Genomic DNA, 25121 nt, shown 5'->3' on the forward strand with positions numbered 1-25121 from the left:
GGCAAGTTCATTGCCTGGGATTCCAAAGTGTCCTGGGTCCACACAAACACCACTAAACAATGGGACCATGCCAGGGCATTGATGGACTCCTGAATGGATGCTACTAGAGGATAGCACTGGACGATATCTTGTAGGCTGCTCAAGGAGTCAGTGCATAGGAGAAATGACTCGCCAGAGCATGAGCAGATGTGCTCAAGAGCACAAGATAAGGCCGCCAGCTCTGCAGTGAAAACACTGCAACCAACTGGCAAGGAGTGCTGTTCAGTATGTCCTCCATGAACATATGAGAAGCCTACATGACCGTCAGCCATCGAGCCAGCGGTGTAAACCACTTCATCACCCTGGTACATGTCGAGAACCGAGAGGAAGTGACAGCGGAGAGCCGCAGGGTTAACGGAGTCCTTAAGGCCATGGGTAAGGTCCAGAAGAATCTGCGGCATAGGTGTACACCATGGAGGTGTATGCGGATGGACCTGGATGGGAGATGGTAACGGGAAGGACTCCAGTTCAGACAGAAGGAATCACATGCAAATCGCAACCATTAGCCTGACCTGGGCTGCCGATCCGGGAGACGAACTGCCGCGGGTGGAAAAAGGAGGGGGTAATTTGTATGCTCAGGAGAACTACAAATGTGTGCAACGTAACTGGCGAGCAGTTGTGCACGTCAGATCTGCAATTGAGGGACTCCGGCCTCCACCAGCACACTGGTGACCGGACTCGTTCTGAAAGCTCCTGTCGCTAGGTGAATGCCACAGTGGTGCGCTGGGTCAAGTACACACAACGCTGAGGGTGCTGCTGAACTCCCATAGTGAAGGTGGGATTGAACAAGGGCTGTGTAGAGCTGCAGCAGTGTGGAGTGATCTGCACCCTAGCTGGTGTTGCTCGGGCAGCGAAAGGTGAGATAGCCAAGTCAATTGGGTGTTGAAAACCAGCCCTAAGAATCGATATGTCTCCACTACAGTGAGTGAATCATCATTACGGTAAAGTTTTGGTTCTGGATGAATGGAATAATGTCGATAGAAATGCACGACACACGACTTTGTGGCTGAAAGCTGGAAGCCGTGGGCTAGAGCCTATGACTGCACCTTGTGAATGGCTTCCCGTATGTGCTGCTCAGTAACACCAGTACTGGAGCACCAGTAGGAAATGCAGAAGTCGTCCCCATACAGAGAAGGTGAGAGTGACGGCACTACAGGTGCTGCTAGACCTTTAATAGGCACTAAAAATAGAGTGACTCTCAATACAGAGCCCTGCGAAGTGCCATTCTCCTGAATATGGGGGAAACTATGAGAGGCACTGACTTGGATAAAAATCAATCAGGAGTGGGTCCCGGAGACCCCACTCATACAATGTGGCAAGGATATGATGTTGCCAGTTCGTGTTGTATGCTTTACGTAAGTAAAAAAAGATGGCAATCAGATGTTGGCATCTGGACAAGGCTGTTCGGATGGCAGACTCTAAGGACATAAGATTATCAGTGGTAGAGCAACCCTGGCGGAAGCCACCCTGACATGGAGCCAGTAGGCCACGTGACTCCAGGACCCAACCCAAACTGCCGACACACCAAACATTCCAGCAGCTTGCAAAGAAAGTTGGTGAAGCGAATGGGCCAGTAGCTATCCACATCAAGTGGGTTTTAACCGGGTTTGAGCACCGGAATGATGGCACTCTCCCGCCACTGTGATTGAAAGACGCCATCGCACCAGATCCGGTGGAAGATGACAAAGAGATGTCGCTTGTAGTCAGATGAGAGATATTTACTCACGGGACTGTGGATCTGATCCAGCCCAGGAGATTTGCCGGGGCAATGTGCAGGAGCGCTGAGGAGCTCCCACTCTGTAAATGGGGCGTTACAGGATTCACTGTGGTGTGTAATGAATGAGGGGACTTTCCTTTCCACCTGCCGTTTGAGGGTGCGAAAGGCTGGGGGTTAGTTCTTTGATGCAGAGGTTCGAGCATAGTGTTCAGCAAAGTGCTTGGCAATCACGTTTGCATCAGTAGATAACACGCCATTGATGTTAATGCCAGGGACACGTGTTGGGGTCTAGTACCAAAAAAGATGTCTGAGCTTCATCCAGATTTGCGAAGGATACGTACCGTACCCAATGGTCGACACATACCTCCCAACACTCCTGTTTCCATTGTTTTATAAGCTGGCAAACAAAGGCACAGAGCTGCTTAAAGGCTATTAGGTGCTCTAGGGAAGGGTGCTGCTTATGTTGCTGTAGAGCCAACGGTCTTTAATTGCCTCAGCAACATCCGGCGAGCACCAAGGGACTGTCTTTCGCCGGGGGCACCCTAAATAACAAGGGATTGCATTTTCTCCTGCATGAAACGATCGCTGTAGTGACCTGCTCAACGACAACATGGGGGAGAATCAGCAGTGACAGCAGAGGTGAAGGCTTCCCAGTCTGCCTTGTTTAAAGCTCATCTGGGTAGGCGTCCGTTGGCATGACACTGGGGGAGTGACACGAAGATGGGGAAGTGGTCATTACCATACAGGTCATCATGTGCTCTCCAGTGGATAGATGGGAGTAGGCCAGGACTGCAAGCCGAGAGATAAATGCCATGTGCCACACTGAAATGTGTGGAGGCACATGTATTTAAGAGGCAGAAGTCGAGTTGTGACAGTAAATTTCTAACCTCCCTACCTCGGCCAGTAAGCATGGTGCCACCTCTCAAGGGGTTATGCACGTTAAAATCTCCCACAAGTAGGAAAGTTTATTTTCTATGTCGTCCTTACCCTGACAGACACAGCTTCAAGAGGGGTTTGAAGGGGCACAGGTTCACTACATACTGAGATCAGGACATAGACACAAACTCCACCTGACACACTATTATAGTCGCTATTGTTCCTGTACTATCCCTTAAAGCCACAGAGGGCAGGGGTCCAGATTGCTGGGAACAACGTTTCCTGGAGGGCACTGTAGAAAGAAGGTGTAAAGCTTAACAGTTGCCATAGCTCAGCCAGGTAGTGGAAAAAACTGGTGCAGTTCCGCTGGAGGATTACGTGATTGTGAGACTGGGAAGGCATGAAACACTCAACGAGGCAGTCTATGCCTCAGGGTCACCTGCTGCCATCAGATGACTACCTGTGCAATCAACATCCATTGTGTCTGAGGGCCCAGCGAGATCTAGGTCCTCAGCGGACACCAGAATCTCCACCTCATCCTCAGACACAGAGCTCGTAGGTAGTGGTGGTGTGAGTTCCACCACAGTGCCTTGGATCTTGGGGGTCTTTTTCGTTTTAGCTTTTTCTCGCTGCTCTTTAGGTTTGTCCGGCTGGAAGGCCTGCACTGATTCAGTCTCAGGGACTGAGGAGGCCCGTGAAGCCCTACGACCTGTGGTTGCTTCAGCCACTGTTGGTTGTCAGCTTTGCCACTGGTAGGAACCTGGGAAGGGAGTGACCCAAGGGATCCCTTCCTGGCGAGAGGAGCCGAAGAAGACTTGCCCTTCTCTGGCTGAGAAGTGGGACTGACATCCCTGATGGTTCGAGGGGGGTGGGGGGTGAGGGGTGGGGGTGGTGCTCCTGAAGTAGGTTGTGCAGGAGCAACAGGGATGGAAGTGGACAGTAAGACATATCCTCAACCGAAAAAAGCTCAAATGAGCAAAGATCCAAACAATGCTTATTTGCTTTTTAGACAGTAGGAATGCCATGCATAAAGAATTTGTTCCTCCAGGATAATCTGTCAACTAATTGTTTTATAAAAATGTACTTGAGAGGCTCACAAAAAGGGTGATTTGAGTGATATCGGACACTGCAGACAAGTGAATGCTGAATCATACAATGCCCCATGTCACACATCCACTTCCATCATGGAATTTGTGACCTTAAAAGGCATTCCTGTTGTTCCCTAGACCCCTATTCACATGATTTGAGTCCATGTGACTTTTTTATAATTGAAAAATGTCTTAAAAGGACCTCACTTTGGGGATTCTGGAAAACATTCAAAAGAATGTGACTGACATATTAAAGGCCCTTTCAGCATTGCTATCAAGCCTGGAACAATGACTCCACTGGTCTATAGCTGCCAAAGAAAACTACTTTGAAGCGGATAATACTGTTATTTGAAAAAATAAAAACTTTGGCACATAAAAAATCTGTCTCATTACTTTTTTCACACATCTCATATATTTATAATTTATTTTAACCTTAATGAGTAGTCTCACGCTGTTCACAAAGTAATAACTGTCATGTTCTTGTAACTTTGTTATCCCCAGATAAGTATTACATTTGTTTTTCTAATAAAACAATGCTGCATTTTGCTGCACTATTTTGTAACTCTTATGCAGTGAACGCACTGACTATCTGCAAAAACTTGCCTATCTGCAGAACCTTGCCAACTATTCGTCAAAGTCAGTATCACAGAAGAATTAAAAGTTAGTTATAGAAAGAAGATTCTCTCCTTCACTATGTACAGGGATAGGAATGAAAAGATGGTACACTATTTGCAGTACTTTCTTACATGTCAAATATAACTGAGGTGTAGAAACAAAATCCTTCAGTAAGTTTCAGGCACAGCTGTTCAGCAATACAGATACAATGAGTAACAGGATTACCCTGGAATTGCAACATAATTGGTGATTTATTTTCATCCGACTTGTTAACTTTTTTTGTTCAGAACTGTCATCAGTGATGAGTTTTGAGTAACTGTTGTGTACATAGTTCCACATAGTCAGCATGTACGCAACTTTCCCAATAGAGCGCGCCCTGCTAAGCACAACAGCGCAGGCGCAGCGCTCGTCCGTCTCTGCTCTACGAGATGGCGCTGCCATAAAGACGGTCCAAATTCTGCTTCCGCCGATCCGCGTATTGATATGCAACGCAGCCAATGAGATTGCTGCTAACGTAGAACCTTTTCTCCTCGCAGATCACACTCGCGCAGTGATACCTGAACACACGAGGCATTATAACACGTGTACAGACCTCCGACTAGTCAGTCTGCATCAGTCTGCATTAGTCTGCATTTGTCTGTACCAGTCTATAGTCAAGTTTCAGTCTGCGCCTAATAAGATTACCATATTCCTGTATATAGCCATGAAGAGAAATGAATAGACCCTTTGTCAAGTATCAGAGATATGTGAGAATAAGATTAACATACCAAGACCAAAGGAACTTCAGATTGTCAATTGTAAATATCATCCAGAATCAAGTTACGTAATATCTATGATTTTTATTATTTCAATAAATGTGTGTGAAAATTAATCAAGTTCTGTTTAAAGTTGGCCACCTTCAATCTGCTACTCTAAGTGTGCAAGTGACATTTCTATCGTTGGACCTAACGGCAGAAGATAAACACGCCACGATAAGACCACGAGACATATTGCTGACACTCACCTACTTCGTTAGAGCGACAAGTTAAATAATCTGATGGTGTGTGTACCTAAGGTCTTACAGTACGCACACCACAGTAACGCATATGGTACATTTATCTAGATTCCATATTACATTTCACTCTTTTGCCAAACCAAAAGAGAAATTGAAAAAAAAATTGTGATTATAGGCACAAATGGAAAGACAGTCTATCGAGAAGAGCAGAGAGGAAATATATAAGTGATATCATCATTGAAGTAGAAACAGACCTCAGAGAACAAAAGACTAGGGGAAATATTTCTGAAGGTGAAGTACCCCTGAAAAGGTCATCAGGCCAAACAGAAATTCGTCAAAGATTCCCATGATAAGATCCTGATAAACGATAGCGATATAGCTGACAGATGGAAAGAGTACTTTCGACAGCTTCTAACTTGTGATGAGCCCTAACTGCAGTTGGATTTCCAGTATCTAATTACAGCCGATGCAGATTATCCCCCACCTACCATGAATGAGATAAAAACCAGAATCAGACACTTTAAGCGGAATAAGAGTCCAGTTGAAGATGGAATACAGGTTGAAATGATCCTGGCAGGAGGAGAGAAACTTACAGAAACAATACGCTGACTGATGCAGGCAATATGGACTAAAGAAGAACTACATACAAAATGGAAAACTGCTCCGATTTGTCCAATACATAAAAAGGGCAACAAACTAAAATGTGACAGAATTGGTGATTGGGAAATACCAAGGAGGTTTCTGGTCAACAGTAGATCACATCTTCAGCCTCCAGCAGTTCACTGCGAAACTGGGTGAATATGGTAAAGGATTTGCATGTTTTATTCGTTGATTTTAAGAAGGCCTATGATTGTATATATCACAAGAGCCTGCACAACTGTTTAAGGGAGTTTGGCATGGCAGGGAAACTAATCAATCTGATAAAGATCTGAAACTTTCTGGCAGATTAAAACTGTGTGCTGGACCAAGACTCGAAATCGGGACATTTGCCTTTCACGGGCAAGTGCTCTACCATTCTGACAAAGATCTGTCTGAGTGAAATGTGCAAAGGTGAAGATGGGAAATCACGTAACTGAGGAATTTGAAATTGTAACAGGACCCAGGCAAGGAGATGAGTTGTCCCCCACCGTGTTCAACTTTGCCCTCAAGAAGGTCTGATGCGAGACCTTCCAAAAGAATGAAGGGATTGAAATCGAAGGAAAGAGACTGGAATACTTTGCCTATGCAGACGACATCTGTTTACTCTCTAAGTCTGAAGAGACGTTGGAGCAAATGACCAGAGCGCTATAGGAGGCTGCCAGCAAATTTGAGCTGAACATAAACGAAGCCAAGACAGAGTATCTCATTATGGCGCGTGGTCAAAGTCAGACTGCTGTTCATCTACAATCACTGCAGGTGGGAGACCAGTCCTACAAAAGAGTGGGTGAATTTAATTACCGAGGGGTACTTTTCAGTGAGAACTCATCATATGAAGCAGAGATCAATGTCAGAATACAAGCAGGCAATCGATCTTACCACGGCCTAGCACAACTGCTTCGGTCCAGATATCTCTCCAGACAGTTCAAGATTCAACAATACAAAACCCTGAACCAGCCTGTTATTCTATATGGCTGTTTGACGCGGAGTACCCGGAAACCGGACTTCCATTTAACTCCTCATTTTTGAGAGAAAAGTGCTTTGGAAGATCTTTGGCCTGGTTCTGGATGCAGACACAGGGGAATGGAGGATCAGTCACAACCAAGAGCTTGAGGAACTATACCAGCAGCCCAACATAGAAGGAACTATCAACATAGAAGGAACTATCAAAGCCAAATGAAAGCCATGTGGCCCAGACGGAAGATCACAGATGGCTTCAGAAACTCCTGGATTTCACACCTACAGGAAAGAGATGCCAAGGAGACCCAAGAAGTGTTGGAGGGATGGCCTCCATGAAGATTTAGATCAAGCATCAATAGATGTGGACGGATGGCGAATAGCAGCAATGGGCAGAGTACAATGGAGGAGGAAACTTGTAGTAACGTGCCGTCCACTGAGCTTGATCACGTAAAGGAAGAAAATATTTATCCATAGATAACAAGGTTACGAAAACATGATAGTCATTACTTTATGAATCACTTGAGACTACTCACTAAGGTTAAATAGATTATAAACACACATAATTTATCTTTAACAAGTCAAAAGATAATTATGGTGAAGAAGTTCACCATTCCACTCTGAAATGGGATAGGAACAAAACGGTGCTAAACTACCAGCCGAGAATTATTTTCATATGTCTTGTATGAACAACAGGGAGAAAATTCTTTGGTAAGTTTCCATTCCAGTCATTGACTAAAAGCTTTTTTTTTTTCATATCTTTTAAAAGGTTTTCAATTACCCCCCCCCCCCCCCCTCTCCCCTTGAGATGCACAGCATACGTCAATGCGGTATTCAGATTGTTCCCACACTGCAGCTAGCATGTCTTGAGTTATAGCTTCCACAGCTGTTGTTATACGATGTCTCACTTCATTCATTGTTGTTGGTAATGGAGGCACATAAACAAGAATCTTTTATAAACCCTCACAATAAATAATCACATACAGTCAGGTGTGGTGACCTTAGAGGACAGTAATGTGATGGTGAATCATTTGGTCCAGTGCGACCGATCCATCGTTCAGTAATCCTTTGATTTAAAAATTCCCATGCTTCCAGATGCCAGAACAATGACACCCCATCCTGTTGGTAAATAAAGTCATTCGAATCAGTCTCCAACTATGGGAAAAGAAAGTTCTCAAACATATCAAGGTACGGGTTTCCTGTAACAGTACTCTCAACAAAGAAAACTGGGCCCTACAGCTTTTCCCTTGAAACTGCACTAAACATATTAAATTTTGGAGAGTCCCTCCTCATGTTGAACAACTTCATGTGGATATTCCGCACTCTATATTCTCACATTATGACAGTTCACCTTTCCACTTAATTGGAATGTCGCCTCATCACTAAACAGTAAACATGGAAGTCATCCTCCGTCTTGTCAAGAATGAAATTACAGAACTCCACATGTTATCACCTTCACAAAGAGCTTTAAGTCACTGAATTTTCTATGGCTTTATGAGTAAATGTCAATGCAATACACACCAGATGGACATCAGGGGCATGTTGAACTGTTGAGCTGTTGAGCTGCACAGGAGAATGGATTTTTGCAGACTCCTTGTGAAACTATGGCGAAAGCATTAAACATCTATGTCAGACACTTATGAATGGCCTGGCAATTTGCCTTTACATGAACAGCCTATTTCTCGGAATTGTACAGTGGGTTACAGAAGTCCACAAAACTGCAACAGAGTTGGTAACATAATTTTGTTTGAGTTGTTAACCATTCATCATCAATTGTTAACCATTCATCATTAATTATGAGTAAAAATTACATTTCTTTTTTGTTCTTTTTTTGCCTGATTTTTATTCTTTTTCCCAGAACACAGTACAAATTGCACAAACTCATCTTGCAATAACTATTGCATCAAAATTTTGAAACAGTGTCTTATTAAGCATGTAATAGGCAACCAAAGACATCAATACCTTACAGAAAACCTGACTGTGTCTGTTTGTAGTAACATAAGGGAAGAAATTTCACGTTTATTTTCATACTAGCAAATTTTCTTTCCATTACCTAGCAACAACTTTTTAAAAATTACAGTAACTGATCGAAAAAAAACTATAGGTTCACCTATATTGATGTAGATAAGAAAGTTATGTATGTTAACCACATGGCAAAATACCCTGCTCTTCATGTGCTATCACTGCCAAAATCCTCTTTCAGTGTCTCAAATGGTTTAGGAAATATAGGGAATGTTATGAATATACTACTCTCTCTCAGATGTGATTGGAAGTGAATGTGTTACATAAAATCCATTTTCCGAGATTAGAGGCACATAGGGACCACCTCCTAAGTCTAAAGCAAAATTCAATATGTTAGCTAAATTTTATATACAGCAACATGTGGTGTAATATGTAAAATTAGAGAACCCATATTCTTTACAGCAAACTTTTTCAATTTCGTGAAGTGTCTGACTTAAGTGCATATATTACAATAAGTAGGACTGTTAGGGGGATGATAGGTATTTCACCATGAAGCTGACACACAAAGATAAAAGCAACATAAAAATCATTTTTGTACTCAATAGTTTCTATAAAAAGTTTGAGAAAGATTCCAGGATACACACCTCGATTCCGCAAGCATAGACTGTTATTAACCAGTGTGTCAAAAGTGGGCAAAGAATGTCATTCATTCCGACTCACTGGGTGCTGTGAGACTGCGTCAGTTGGCACCACCACGAGGCAGCTCCGTTAATAACATTGGGACATTTTCTGTTCTGGTTCAAACTGTCTCGCACTGACCCCCCACCCTCTCTCTTCCTGCGCAGGTAGCCTTTCTTCCTGTGCGCACGCTATGTGCCCAGCCAAAGGCATATTTTAGCTGATCACTGATGACAACATTGTCACAAAGCTCTTTCATAGTTCCTGTGCCATCTCCACAGCACGGTCAATATTGACACAGTGTAGCTTACCGACAGTGTAGCTGAAGCCCTTGCTGCAGCCCAGTCTTCTGGCCCAGTTCGCAATGTCACTACTGGCCTGTTTTATGGCTCCTCTAAGACGACAGCTACACCAGCTTCCCACATAGTGCACTGCAATACTTTGGTACCCTCTGTGGCGAACCAGGAATTTCAGTTGCTATCAGGCAGATTGAAGCCTTCACACCTCAAGTGTGTGCACTTTGTGCCCAGCCAGTTGCTGTTCACACAGTGCCACATCCTTGCTGGTGCTCTCATGAATGTCACCTAGCTGAAGACTGACTCACTACGTGTCGGTACCATCACACATTCGGCAAGCAAGTTTCCCAGTACCACCCATTGCACAACCCAAACGTCAGTGGCATCTGCAAGTGAATGTGCACTGATCCCACACTGCCCAGAAACAGGTGATCACCTCAGAGAGAAGGTGTGGCTTGTTTGCTTGAAGACAAAGGGTCGAACCTATGTTTCTGTCCACACGTGCTGCTCCCTGGACATCGACCGATGACACCGTTTTGACTGTCAGTTGCCAAAAATTTGTCTCTGGCCATCTGTGTGTCTACCTGATGAAACTGGACTGAGGACTGCACTGCACCTTCAGCCAAAAAGTGACCATTGCAGAAATCACAGAACCAATCACTGGTGCCAATTTCTTAGCACAGTTTCATCCCTGATGCTGCTGGCTCTCAGCTCATCGACAAGAACATCAGTCACACAACCGTTGCGTACCACTATGTCGTTCAAAACTTTACGCCCTGAAGTTTGTCCATGCTCGACCATTTTCTCGCCATCCCACTCCCATCTGGAACAGCAACAGAAGTATGGTGTAGCACAGTTAATTACATCCACACCACGCCTGACCCTGTGCTTTTTAGCAGACCAATCACATTGGAGTGACTTGCTGCTCCTCCAACCAAATTTGAGAGATTATGCTTCATGATGGTAAAATTCACCATTCAGACAGCCTCTGGTCCTCTTCTCTTCACCTTGTACTGACGGAGGACACATCCTGGTGACCCTGCAGAAACTATTGTGTTCTTAATGCATGCACTGTCCCTGACAGATATCTGATGCCAAACCTTCATGACTTCAATGATGCCCCCAGTGGTACTTCAGTGTTCAGTGTCCTCAGCTGCATGAAGGGATTCATGCAGATACCAGCAGCACAGAATACATCCCAATGCCCTTTGCCCTCTTTAAATTACTTTACATGACATTTAGTCTTCCAACTGCTGCACAGACATGGCGGCAATTTAGCGACAGTGTGCTATGTGACCTACTTATTTTCTTCATCTATCTCGGCCAGGTATTGGTGTATCTTCTTCACCATAACAACTCTGTGAACATCTCTCAGCAGAGTTCCAACAGTTAAACTGTTTCAGGGTTACCACTGATCCCAGCAGATTCATCTTTGATGTCTCTCAGATAACACTCCTGTACCATCAAATTTGTTCGGACAGCACCACTCCCCTCCATGAAAAAGAGTATTTAGGAAAAAGTTTATTTAGGAAACTCTGTGCCCAAGAACTTTTCAAGAACTCTGTCAGTTTCTTGCAATACTGAACTACAACTGCCATCATCCCTCGGCACAGTCTCCATTCAAGAACAACTGATAGATGCTCTGTTAGTCCGAACATTAAGGGCAACAATACCATTCCTTGGACAGACCAAACGGATGCTACCTTCACTGTTGCCAAGAACAGCCTTGCCAATGCTGCACTTTCGGTTTCACATGCACTGGCGGTGCAGCTTTAGTAACACTTCAATGGTTGCTGGTAACTGTTGGCCTTCGTTTCAAAGCAGCTCACACCTACACAATGCCAACTGATTGCCTATGACAGGGATCGGCTTGCAATCAATGAGGTGATTCATTACTTTTGCCCATCTCTGAAGGCCAGGAACTTTATGATATTTATCGATCACAAACTTATCACGTATGCCTTCCAGCAGACCAACAACCACTGTTCACTATCTTAGTTCCACAAACTGGAATATATCTCTCAGTTAAGAACAGACATTTGGCATATCTCAGGAAAGGGCAACACTGTTTCCATTGTCTGTTATGACTTGCTGGGATCACTAGTTGCATCAATTTTCCCACACTTGCTGCAACACGAGGTCGATACGGAGCTGGACTCTTTACTGCTAAGAGTCAAACTCTGGCCTCAAACTGGAGGTTGGTCTCTAACTCTGGCACAGACATACATGTGACATCCCCACTGGCAACTTGCGACCTTTCCTACTGGATTCTTTCTGCATTGCAGGCCTTTGATAGCATTCACATCTTGTTCCACTCTGGCATTAAAAGTACTTCCAGGCTTGTTAACTATTGCTACATGTGGCTTGGAATCTTCTCAGACTGCTGCAGCTGGCCCCGCTGCTATGTCACTTGTCAGGGTAGCATAGCTGACAAGCACATCCAAAACCCTGTTGATGATTTGCCTAAGGATACAACGATGTTTACCCATATTCACACTGACACTGTCAGTCACCTCCCCATCTCTGACAAAGCAGTATCACTGAACCACCACAAACCACCCGGTCAGCAACATTATGGTTGAGCAATGGCATCACACTTCAAAGGCTGCTTCTTGGCGTCCGCACCAGTTCCGAGATGGGATCTTGACACCTCAGCAGCTGAGCTGTCCAAGGTGAGTCTCTTTGGATATCCAGAATTTCTTGAACCCTCTGCTACAACTTCTGCCTCTAACATTCCAACCATCCTGGATGGGCACTGTTCTCATACTGCACACTCATCATCAACCTGGCTCTCAGCATGTTGCCCCACCTACATTCATTCACACATACTTAGCCACCACCATGCACATCCCAGTTCATATTGACAGGGTAAGGCCTGGTCTCCAGCTTCCACATTCTGGTCCTCAACAATGTTGTTAGGTAAGGTCACCATACCCTGAGGTTGCAATCAATGGGAACATCCAGACCAAGACGTAAACTGGCAGTACAGGCCAAAAGATGGGACTGCCAGTACAGTTAGTCAAGCCTTGAGCTTGCAGTGTCGGCCACAGTACAATGTTGTTAGCCCACATAGAAATATAACATGGGACCCTAATAATAAAAGCTGTTAATTTGGCATACATTTTGTATCAACAGTATTTACATCCCACTATGTGGCCCATGGTGTACAAGTTTATGTGCCAACTACCTCTGCAGATGATAAGAGATTGAAGAAATTTATGAATAGATAAATGAAATTATTCAGATAGTTAAGGGAGATGAAAATTTAATAGTCATGGGGGACTTGAATTCAATAGTAGGATAAGAAAGAGAAGGAAACATTGTAGGTGAATATGGACCTGGGGGAAAGGAATGAAAGCGGAAGCTGCCTAATAGAATTTTACTCAGAGCACCATTTAATCATAGTTAACATTTGGTTTAAGAATTATGAAAGAAGGTTGCATATGTGGAAGACACCTGGAGACATCAGAAGGCTTCAGATTGATTATATAATGGTAAGATCAGAACCAGATTTTAAATTGTAAAACACTTCCAGAGGCGGATGTCCACTCTGACCACAATTTATTGATTATGAACTGTAGATTGGAACTGAAGAAACAGCAAAAAGGTAGAAATTTAAGGAGACGGGACCTCAATAAATTGAAAGAACCAGAGGCTGTAGAGACTTCCAGAGGGAGCATTAGGGAATGACTGACAAGAACAGGAGAAAGGAATACATTAGAAGAAGAATTGGTAGTTTTGAGAGATGAAATAGTGAAGGTAGCAGAGGACTAAGTAGGTAAAAATATGAGGGATAGTAGAAATCATTGAGTAACAGAAGAGATATTGAATGTAATTGATGAAACACGAAAATATGAAAAGCAATAAACGAAGCAGGCGAAAGGAATACAAACATCTCAAAAATGTGATCAACAGGAAGTGCAAAATGGCTAAGCAGGAATGGCTACAGGACAAATGTAAGGATTTAGAAGCATATATCACTAGGTAAAAGATAGGTGCCACCTACATGATAATTAAGGAGACCTTTGGAGAAAAGAGAACCACCAGCATGAATATCAAGAGTTCACATGAAAAACCAGTCCCAAGCAACAAAGGCGAAATACTCTCAGACTTCAAGAAGAATATAACTACTCCAATTCCAAAGAAAGCTGGTGATGACAGGTTTGAAAATTACCGAACTATCAGTTTAATGAGTAACGTTTTCTAAATGCTAACACAAATTCTTTACAGAAGAAGAATGGAAAAACTGGTAGAAGCCAACCTCAGGGAAAATCTTCTCATAGAAGATAAGTTAAGGAAAGGCAAACCTAAATTTATAACATTTGTAGATTTAGAAAAAGTTTTGACAATGATGACTGGAATACTTATTTTCAAATTCTAAAGGCGGCAGGGGTAAGATAATACAGGGAGCAAAATGCTATTCACAATTTGTACAGAACCAGATGGCAGTTATAAGAGTTAAGGGGCATGAAAGGGGAGAAGTGGTTGAGAAGGGTGTGAGACAGGGTTGTAGCCTATCCCCGATGTCATTCAATCTATACATGGAGCAAGCAGTAAAACAAACAAAAGAAAGATCTGGAATAGGAATAACAGTCCTGGGACAATAAATAAAAACATTGAGGTTTGCCGATGACACTGTAATTTTGCCAGAGCCAACAAAGGTCTCGGTAAAGCAGTTGAATGGAATGGACAGTGTCTTGGAAGGAGGGTTTAAGATGAACATCAACAAAAGCAAAATGAGGATAATGGAATGCAGTTGAATCACATCAGGTGATGCTGAGGGAATTAGGTTAGGAAATGAGACACTTAAAGTAGTAGATTTTTATTTATTTATTTATTTTACATGTCTAGTTCTGTAGGACCAAATTGAAGAGCAAATCTTCAAGGTCATGGAACATGCCAGTACATGAAATAACAATATAAAAGTAATAACAGGTAAAATAAAATGTTTATGAACCCAAAGGAAGACAAGCCATAACTTTATGTAAACACAATAAACAATATAACACAGGAATCAGCTTAATTTTTCAAGGAACTCCTCGACAGAATAGGAGGAGTGACTTGTGAGGAAACTCTTCAGTTTTGATTTGAAAGCGCGTGGATTACTGCTAAGATTTTTGAATTTTTGTGGTAGCTTATTTGAAATGGATGGTGCAGCCTACAGCACACCTTTCTCCACAAGAGTCAAAGAAGAGCGATCCAAATGCAGAATGGATTTCTGCCTAGTATAAACTGGGTGAAAGTTGCTAACTCTTGGTAATAAGCCGATATTGTTAACAAGAAATGACAGTAAAGAATATGTATACTGAGAGGCCAATGACAGAATACCCAGACTAATGAACAGCAGTTGACAAGAGGTTCGCAAACTTACATCACTTACTGCATGAAATGCTCGTCTCTTAAAAAAATATCATTTGAGACTGGGAAGAGTTACCCAAACTATAATGCCATACATCATAAGCGAATGAAAATAAGCAAAGTAGATTATTCTTTGTGTCAAACTATCACTTACTTCACATACCGTTCGAATAGTAAAAATGGCAGCATTACATCTTTGAACAACAAATCCAGAATGTGAGCTTTCCACTTTACTATCTGAACACCTAGAAACCTGAATTGTTCAGTTTCGTTAATCATATGCCAATTCTATGAAATTAAAACAATGGGTTCTGTTGAATGGTGCATCAGAAACTGCAAAAACTGTGTCTTAACGAGATTTAGCATTAGTTTATTTTCTACAATCCACGAACTTATGTCATGAACTGCACTATTTGAAACAGTGCCAATGTTGTGTACAAAATCCTTCACTACCGAGCTAGTGACATTGACAAACAGAAATATTTTAGAATCACCTTTATTACTAGAGGACATATCATTTATATAAATAAGGAACAGAGCTGATCCCTGCCACCCCCCTCCCCCCCCCCCCCCCCCCCCCAATCATAGCCATTCTCAACACTGTGGATAATGACATCTTGCTGTCTGCTGTTGAAGTACCTGTTGGCAGGGGTAAAATACAGGGAGCGAAAGGCTATTTACAATTTGTACAGAAAGCAGATGGCAGTTATAAGAGTCGAGGGACATGAAAGGGAAGCAGTGGTTGGGAAGGGAGTGAGACAAGGTTGTAGCCTCTCCCCGATGCTATTCAATCTGTATATTGAGCAAGCAGTAAAGGAAACAAAAGAAAAGTTCGGAGTAGGTATTAAAATCCATGGAGAAGAAATAAAAACTTTGAGATTCGCTGATGACATTGTAATTCTGTCAGAGACAGCAAAGGACTTGGGAGAGCAGTTGAACGGAATGGACAGTGTCTTGAAAGGAGGCTATAAGGTGAACATCAACAAAAGCAAAACGAGGATAATGGAATGTAGTCAAATTAAATCGGGTGATGCTGAGGGAATTAGATTAGGAAATGAGTCACTTAAAGTAGTGAAGGAGTTTTGCTATTTGGGGAGCAAAATAACTGATGATGGTCGAAGTAGAGAGGATATAAAATGTAGACTGGCAATGGCAAAGAAAATGTTACTGAAGAAGACAAACTTGTTAACGTCGCAGATAGTATTAAGTGTCAGGAAGTCGTTTCTGAAAGTATTTGTATGGAGTGTAGCCATGTATGTAAGTGAAACATGGATGATAAATAGTTTAGAGAAGAAGAGAATAGAAGCTTTCAAAATGTGGTGCTACAGAAGAATGCTGAAGATTGGTTGGGTAGATCACATAACTAATGAGGAGGTATTGAATACAATTGGGGAGAAGAGGAGTTTGTGGCACAACTTGACCAGAAGAAGGGACCTGTTGGTAGGACACGTTCTGAGGCATCAAGGGATCGCCAATTTGGTACTGGAGGGCAGTGTGGAGGGTAAAAATCGTAGAGGGAGACCAAGAGATGAATACACTAAGCAGATTCAGAAGGATGTAGGCTGCAGTAGGTACTGGGAGATGAAGACGCTTGCACAGGATAGAACAGCATGGAGTGCTGCATCAAACCAGTCTCAGGACTGAAGACCACAACAACAACATGTTAATTTCTGTGAAATGTGAAGAAAGCCATTAACATAATGGCAGATACTTTAGTTGTTATTGAATATGATGGTCTGGATATAACAATGTGTTGGGGACTAGGAAACCACAATGCTTCCACAATGGCTGGAGCGCATTCAAGCAATAATCTGTTATCTTAAGCCTAAGGCTTTGTTTGTACCCTGTGTAAAAAAGTCTCTCAATCTGTGCGGAAAGTAAGCAGTTTGTACATGTTTTACTCATCTTCTACCCAGAGATGAATGACCCTTCTCAAAAGGTGTTCAAGTCAACATTAAGAGACTATTACATACAGAATGGCATGCTCATTACAGAGATTTTCATCCTTTATTTCAGTGCCTTAAAAAGATTATGGATGCCACTTAGGAACTGTCTGATTCTTCGGGAACCACAGAAACCAGAGAAGCTGCTCAGATTCTGTTGCCCATATTATATCATTCTCCCCCACCCCTTTTTTATGCTGTACGGTCTGAGAAGACATCAATCATGTTCAAAAGTACTTAAAGATTGTTGGAGTCAGCTTTAGAATGTATTTTACAAAGATGATAAGTCTTTTTGAAAGATGAGAAATTATCTTGTTGACAAAGCACTATTACTTGTGAAGGACATATCTGACAATATAGGCATTCCTACGGGAAGAAAGTAAAACTATCAGAAAGAGAAAAATGATGCCTGAATACAAGGCTGCAGATGAGACACTGACTTTGCAGCAGAAAGTAATGAAGTCAATGTTAGTAAGTGTCAAGTTGTGTCTGTTAGTAATTTTGTCAATCAAAAATAATAGTAGGTGAGGATATCAACTTTGACATTGCAGTTCCAAAATTTGATACAAAAAAGTCGAAACAAAGTTATTGTAAGCTACCAAAGATTCCTGCAGAAACAACTTTAAATATCTCAGTGTAATGACAGTACCTAGCACATACATACATAACTGTTTAATGTATGCTAAAGGAAATCAGGAGAAATTCAGTACGAGATGTGATGTACACACAAACAATACCAGAAATAGTCACTTGTTGGATTTTCCTTTCTTGAGGCTAGCTGTTGTCCATAATAACTATAAACATTTAGGCATCAGCTTGTACAGTCCCATTTAAAAAATTCAAGAGTGTATTTCAAAATTGGTTAAAATGCAATTAATTCTATACAATTGAAGAATTCCTAGGAAATATTCATTATAATATAAGCTTTTAATAAGTGATAAAGAAATGTTTTCAATTCTTAAATAAACTAAATAATTCTATGTATGTATGTAAGTGTTTATTGTGCTTAACTGTACTCTATTGTAAATTTTGATGAAGCCAACTGTATGAAAAATACTGAAAGGCAAATAAAAATGATATTCTAAAATATTCTATTCTACTTGTTAAAGTCATCTATCATAACTATATTTGGTTATTTGCACTTCTTCATTGTTAAAGCAACAATGTTATTTATAAAAATATGTTTTTTTTTAAATTTGTTTCCAATCATAAAAATGAGTTACAAAATAAAACTTCATGCTATTCTTACTCAACCACTTGTATGAATAACTGCTTTACCTCAAAAAATTATCTGATGTTTTTGCGGGGTTGGTGTAGGTGGGTGGGAAGTGGTTGAGAAGCTAAAATTCTGCACTGGGTGCCTGACTACCTAGCTATACCATTGGTGCAAAGACCGAAAACTTGCTTTCAACAGATAGCAACTGGAGTTAGTCAACTCAGACAAATATTTAGGTGTAAGTAACAATTTGAAGGAATGTGAAATGGAATGGTTATATATGTTCAATTACAGGAAAGCATGTGTAGCAGCAGAATTGATCAAACACTAAAGACTATCGCCGAATGAGAATAGTGTGTGATATGTTGTTCTGTTGTTCTTTGTTGACTCTTTTTGTTCCCTTCCCTGTGGCCAGTGTTGTATAACAGTGTAACAATGAAAACAAGCAGCACAGCAAGTGTGAACCTACAATGATGGTTACCACAAATGCTGTTTTACCAGAATACTCAATAAGTGAACTGAACAACATGACTACCATCTCCACTCTCAAATGCCTCTGACTTACAGAAATTTGCCGGCTCGCAGAATCATATCATTTGTGTCAAGCAGCAAAGTCGTGATTGTGCACAACAGCCACATTTATGGTTCAAAATGCTGGAACTTTCATGTGAATGATCTACAGCTTGTACCTACCACTGGCACACTGGATGCTCGGAGTTTACTGTTGTTGTCGAACATCATTTGTAATACCACGGCTGTGAGTAAATGTCAACACCACAAGGACAATGTACTTCCATATGTTTGTAAATCAAGGGACTGACACTTGCGAGAGTTCTTAAATAGTAAGGTTATTGACGACAAATCACTGTCCGATTTTTACTGTCACCTCAAACATTACTTAGGGAAGTTGAAATACAATACCATTCACTGTTAAAAATTCTATGATTTCAAACAATAGTAACAGCATATATTCACAGTTGCACGTGGCGGATCAAATGCATCGAATTTTACAAAACGCAATGTCAGTGTGGCATCTTGAGCATGTAATATCATCACAGTTTCATCCGATGCTGGCAAATAAGCAAGGAAATTCAGCTCTCTTGCAGTTATGCAAATGACAAAAGTGACTGCATTTTGATGCAACTAGCTGTTCCGAGAAGAACTGCCAATCAGCTAAAGTCACTACTAATCGAGGATGACGATCTGAATTGGTACTGTTCCATGAACTTGCCAACCACTGTAGTTTCAAAAACCAACAGCCAGTAACAGGATGGTTGACTTGTGAGATAATACTGTGAAATCTTCTATGATGTGTCACTGCACTATGTGGATATTTGCTTTACCTCTAGGGCTAACTGGGCATAATGTGGCCATTAAACCAGACATCAGAGCTTCTGCTGCAGAACTCATTTATGACATTCCCCTCTGTCTTCCACTGGAGTTCTTTGAGCAATGACGTGGCTGTCCTCTATAAGAACCATCATTTCTCCTTCGACGAGTAACACTTTGTATCTCTAAATCTCACCCACTATCAGTACCTTGGCATACAGACACCAATGTTTTCATACATACTCGTGTTAAGCAATTTGTATCCTGATGTTATGTTATTAAGAGATGCACCTTTACATACCCTGTTTTGGCAAGGTATGAGCCACTCTGGATATACTACTAAATAGTAAGCCCACGATTGTATTTTTGGATCGGGTTAAAAGCCTGCCTATCTGCTGCATGAGGATGTTACTATGGACCAGAATTACAACCGTCACTTGAGGCTTTCACTGGAAGACACAGGTGAGGTCGAGATTTCACCTTCCCCTGAACAGCTCTTGCTGCAATCTGACACTTTGTTAGCGTTACTAGAACAATCTCCAGATGTACCTGGACTGAATAGTGGTACACTACCAATACCGCTTTGTACCTGTAGCTCTACATTTGCATGGAGGAACTGGAGGGGGAAGGGGAGGGGAGGGGGCAAACGGGGAGGGGAGAAGCTGTGTGGCAACAACTGGAAACTGAAGACAATTGCTGCATGATAACAGTGTGTGATATTTTTCACCTGTTAATCTTTGTTCACTCTATTTGTTCCCTTTAATTTGGTCAGCATATTATATTCTTCTCGTGTTGTGTATGCTTTTGAAAGAGTGCACAAATAAATTGCTTTCTTTCACCTGCATCAGTGATGTACTGTTTTTATTGTGAATAGTGTTTCTGTATATTTCAGATGAAGGTTTACTGATGGGAAGGTCACAAAATGCAATCAGTCTAGCAAGGATATTGCTTGTGTGTGACACATTGTCAAACACTGGTTAAATACAAGGGACATATACCAAATAGGACTAATAGGTGATACTGAATGTATACAAATAAGTGCGGCACAAGTGGTCTGAGGTTTATTTGACCCACAGGAGAGCATTATGGGAAAAAAGGCACCCAATGGTAAAACTAGAGAATTTTTTCCAAGACCAGCCTGCAAGTAGATTAAAAAAGAAAGGAAGGGGTGGGTGACTTTGATACACAATACTTTCCACCATACACCTCGCAGAGTGCTTGTAAATTTAGATGATGCAAATGACTATAATCTGATTGACACAACGAGTTTGCTCACTTCTGCATTTTCATTTTCAGAATTTTACTTTCCTCTACTATAATACCATGCCTGATATTCAAAAGACCCAATTATTACCAAAACATGAACACTGATCCAAATACTGAAATTTGCTCAGTAGGTTCAACATTCACATGATAAAACTGCCATTTTACTTAAAGTGGATGGTGTGCTGATAATACCAGAAGTACCACAATATCTATCCCAGTTGCTTACCTTGCATAAGTTCTTTGTAGCTTACACATGGATTACAAAAAACAGTTCAGCATCTAAAAATGGAATAATATATTCAATGATATAAAAATGTATGCTTCTGTGGTCAATGTCAGTATCACTGAAACCTTTCTGTGAATTCTCTGGTGCCACTTTATATACCGGTAAGTCTTAAAATGTTAAAAGTATTACAATATCTAACATGTAGCCATGTTTCCTCAGGAAGTAGAATACTTTAGCTATTCCCTGTTCTCATAACATTAACTAGTCCACCCATCAAAAGGCATACCTCACTAAGCACAAATTTTGTGCAACTTCACTGACTTGAACAGACGAGGCAAGATTAAAAAGTAGAGGTAATAATGGACTCATCAGAAATGAAAGCAAACAGTTCATGAGGAGAACTAAATTTTGATATCTATGACAACAAACAGTTACATATGTGGTTAGGTGGCTATGTTTAGCCTACAGATTTCAATGGCTGGAGTTCAATCCTAGGTTATTTTTTGTATTTATATTTACATGTCAAGTTCAATACCATCAAATTCAGGAGCAAATCTCCAAAGTCATGGAACATGTCAGTACATGAAATTGCAACATAAAAGTAATAACAGATAAAAATAAAACATTTATGAAACTGAAAAAAGTCAATCCATAAGTCTAAGTACACGCAATCAACAATACAACAAGAATCAGCTTAATTTTTTACAGAACTCCTCCACAGAATAGAAAGAGTGACACATGAAGAAACTCTTCAGTTTTGATTTGAAAGTGTGTGGATTACTGTTAAGATTTTTGAATTCGAGTGGTAGTTTATTGAAAATGGATGCAGCAGTATACTGCACACCTTTCTGCACAAGAGTTAAGGAAGTCCGATCCAAATGAAGGTTGAATTTCTGCTGAGTATTAACTGAGTGAAAGCTGCTTATTCTTGGAAATAAGTAAAATTGTTAACAATAAATGACAGTAAGGAAATATATATATTGAGAGGACAATGTCAAAATACACACTCTCATGAACAGGGGTCGACAAGAGGTTTATGAACTTACACCACTTATTGCCCAAACCGCCTGTTTCTGAGCCAAAAATATTCTTTTAGAATAGGAAGAGTTACCCCAAAATATAATACCATACAACATAAGTGAATGAAAATCAGCAAAGTAGACTAATTTTCATGTCGAACAATCACTCACTTCAGATACTGTTCGAATAGTCAAAATGATAGCATTATGTCTTTGAACAAAATCTTGAATGTGGGCCTTCCACGACAGTTTACTATCTATATTAACACCTAGAAATTTGAACTGTTCAGTTTCACTAATCATACACCCATTCTGTGAAATTAAAATGTCAGGTTTTGTTGAATTGTGTATTATAAACTGTAAAAACTGAGTCTTACTGTGATTTAGCATTAGTTTATTTTCTACAAGCCATGAACTTAGGTCATGAACTGCACTATGTGACACAGAGCCAATGTTGTACACAACATTTCTTACTACCAAGATAGTGTCATCAGCAAACAGAAGTATTTTAGAGTTACCCGTAATACTAGAGGGCATATCACTTATATAAATAAGGAACATGAGTGGCACCAACACCGATCCCTGGGGCAGCCCCAGGATACTTTTTTTTTCCTGTGTGTGTAATTTATCACTCCTTTACCTTGAGGCAATGACTTTTGTATGTGAAAATTGCTAAATAGTGTTGTGGTCCAAATGCCATGTCAAACTGTAGGCCTCCCTAAAACTAGCAGGTTAAGTTAGAGATCAGAACAATGCAGGAGCATGCCACTTCCAACAGGACATGACTAGTAAGGTACTGTGGTGTTAAAAATCAGCTTTCACAATGATGACAGCTTTACCTCTCCTTAACACAGCAGCAAAAGTACTAAAATTCATCCTCAGATCCACTAATTATGATGTTACTCACCTAAGTAGGGAATTGAGTTTAAGATTACGTGACGCGACATCTACATTCCAACCGGATGCTGTCAAAGCTGCGAGAGACTCTTCTTCATTTTCTGCAGTTGAGGGAGAAACACTGTAGCTTCTTCCATCAGTTTTTGTTGCCTACAACCAAGTAAAAGTTAGCTGTGAATATAGACAGTGATGAACAGTATGGTATAAATAGAGGGGGTGAAATTAGTTCATTATACAGCACAGCTGTAGATTGATTGAAGCAACATACACAATGAAAAGATGGAAGAAACACTTCAAATTAAGACAGGCAAATGAGTGCACAGTCAATGTGACCTCATGAGTGATTAACGGCATGCTTTCAGGTGATCTGGTTGGCTAAAATGCAATTCCATTCTTATGGATGATATTTTGACTGCCTACCCTGTCATCTCGATGCTGAGATCTGTATCATTATGCCTGTACTGTGAGTATTGTAGATGTCATATCATCATTTACTGTCAAGAATGAGATTTTCACTCTGCAGAGGAGTGTGCACTGATATGAAACTTCCTGGCAGATTAAAACTGTGTGCCGGACCGAGACTCAAACTCAGGAATGAGTTCGAGTCTCGGTCCGGCACACAGTTTGAATCTGGCAGGAAGTTTCATTTACTGCCAAGTTTGACTACAGGTGCCCACTACACCCCAGAGTGGTCATTTGTTGTTCAGAACCCACACTGTTATTTGTGAAACACACATTCTCTTGGTGATTTCAAACGGTGACAGATGAGATGATTGGTGAGATCTTATTAAGATGACTACTAGATCATGAGCCATGCTTAAACTGAAACATCTGTCTCATTCCGACATCTTTGCTTCAACAGTCTCCTCCATAGTACTTTGGTCAGGTATGTCAATGATGTTCTTTGCAGCTCCCCTCAACTGTTCTAACCATTAGCCACCTGCAAGGTAGGCCACATTCATATGGAATGCAGTTCATATCTGCATTTTGAAGACCTGAAGTATCTTTAACATTAGAAAGACTTTTTTATCTTTGCCGTGTTTCTATACGATTCTACTAACCTTCCTGACACTGAGCCAGCACAAGACAATAATGATTATTGTCTCCCTACAAGCCACGCCTCCCACCCCCCTCCTCCCGCCCACCATACACACTCTTTTCAGGTACTGCTGATTCACACTATAGCGTTAACTGAATTTGTCAATCTCAATACCCATTCCTTTGGAATATTATTTGTAGATGATGTAATTCTTTGGTGAGGCTTTGTTCACCTCACCTCACCCTACACAATTCGAAGACTATGGACTGGAGACTTTAGCTTGGAATCTGGTACTCAATTTTTTAAGGTGTTGTTGGCCATCTTCTTTATCAAAGCTGGAAAATGCTAAGAGAATGCAAGTCTTACATCATCACAGTTTGGGCTCAAATACACAAAGACCGGCAAATGAAAATCAGAGGGCTTGGCAGGCACTCTACTATAGACAGCTGTATGACACTAGAAATACTTCTCAGTCTGGTTAGAGTCCATACAGTCTTCTCAATATTGTGTAGAACAGCGGGAAACAACAACAGCTGAACAATCAAAAGCTTATCATTAGAGTGTTAAATTATACATTAACATATATGATATCTTCACGGGTTGACAGCTGAGTAGCATCGTCGTCTCGTAGCAACGTTTCGATGGAATGCGTCTCCATCACCCTCAGGCCTTCTATCGAAACGTTGCTACGAGATGACGATGCTACTCGGCTGACAACCTGTGAAGACTTCATATATGAAATTTGCCAAGAAAGCCTGCACTCGCATATATACAATAACAGTTCCACACGCATATCACTGCTCTCTATGATGCGAGTACCGTCACATAAGTCATTAATCATTTTGTCCGGTTATGAGGTACATATTTCAGAACTAATTCAAAAAGAAATATCTCAAGGCCATACCCAAATAAAACAGGAACTATGAACAAAAAGAGAGCATGCAGAAAAAGGACTGAAGCCTTAATGAAA

General features: G+C 41.2%; 1 protein-coding gene across 3 annotated transcripts in view; it reads right to left on the minus strand.

Moving 5' to 3' along the window:
* Positions 1–25121, minus strand: part of LOC124605189 (activated Cdc42 kinase Ack) — a 509613-nt gene that overhangs the window by 53220 nt on the left and 431272 nt on the right. For all 3 annotated transcript variants that reach the window (XM_047136704.1, XM_047136705.1, XM_047136706.1), the window contains one exon: positions 23123–23262. In XM_047136704.1, the coding sequence (XP_046992660.1) occupies positions 23123–23262 (140 nt within the window). The remainder of the gene's footprint in view (positions 1–23122; positions 23263–25121) is intronic.

Source organism: Schistocerca americana, chromosome 3 (assembly GCF_021461395.2).
Source record: "Schistocerca americana isolate TAMUIC-IGC-003095 chromosome 3, iqSchAmer2.1, whole genome shotgun sequence".
Classification (NCBI taxonomy): Eukaryota; Metazoa; Arthropoda; class Insecta; order Orthoptera; family Acrididae; genus Schistocerca; species Schistocerca americana.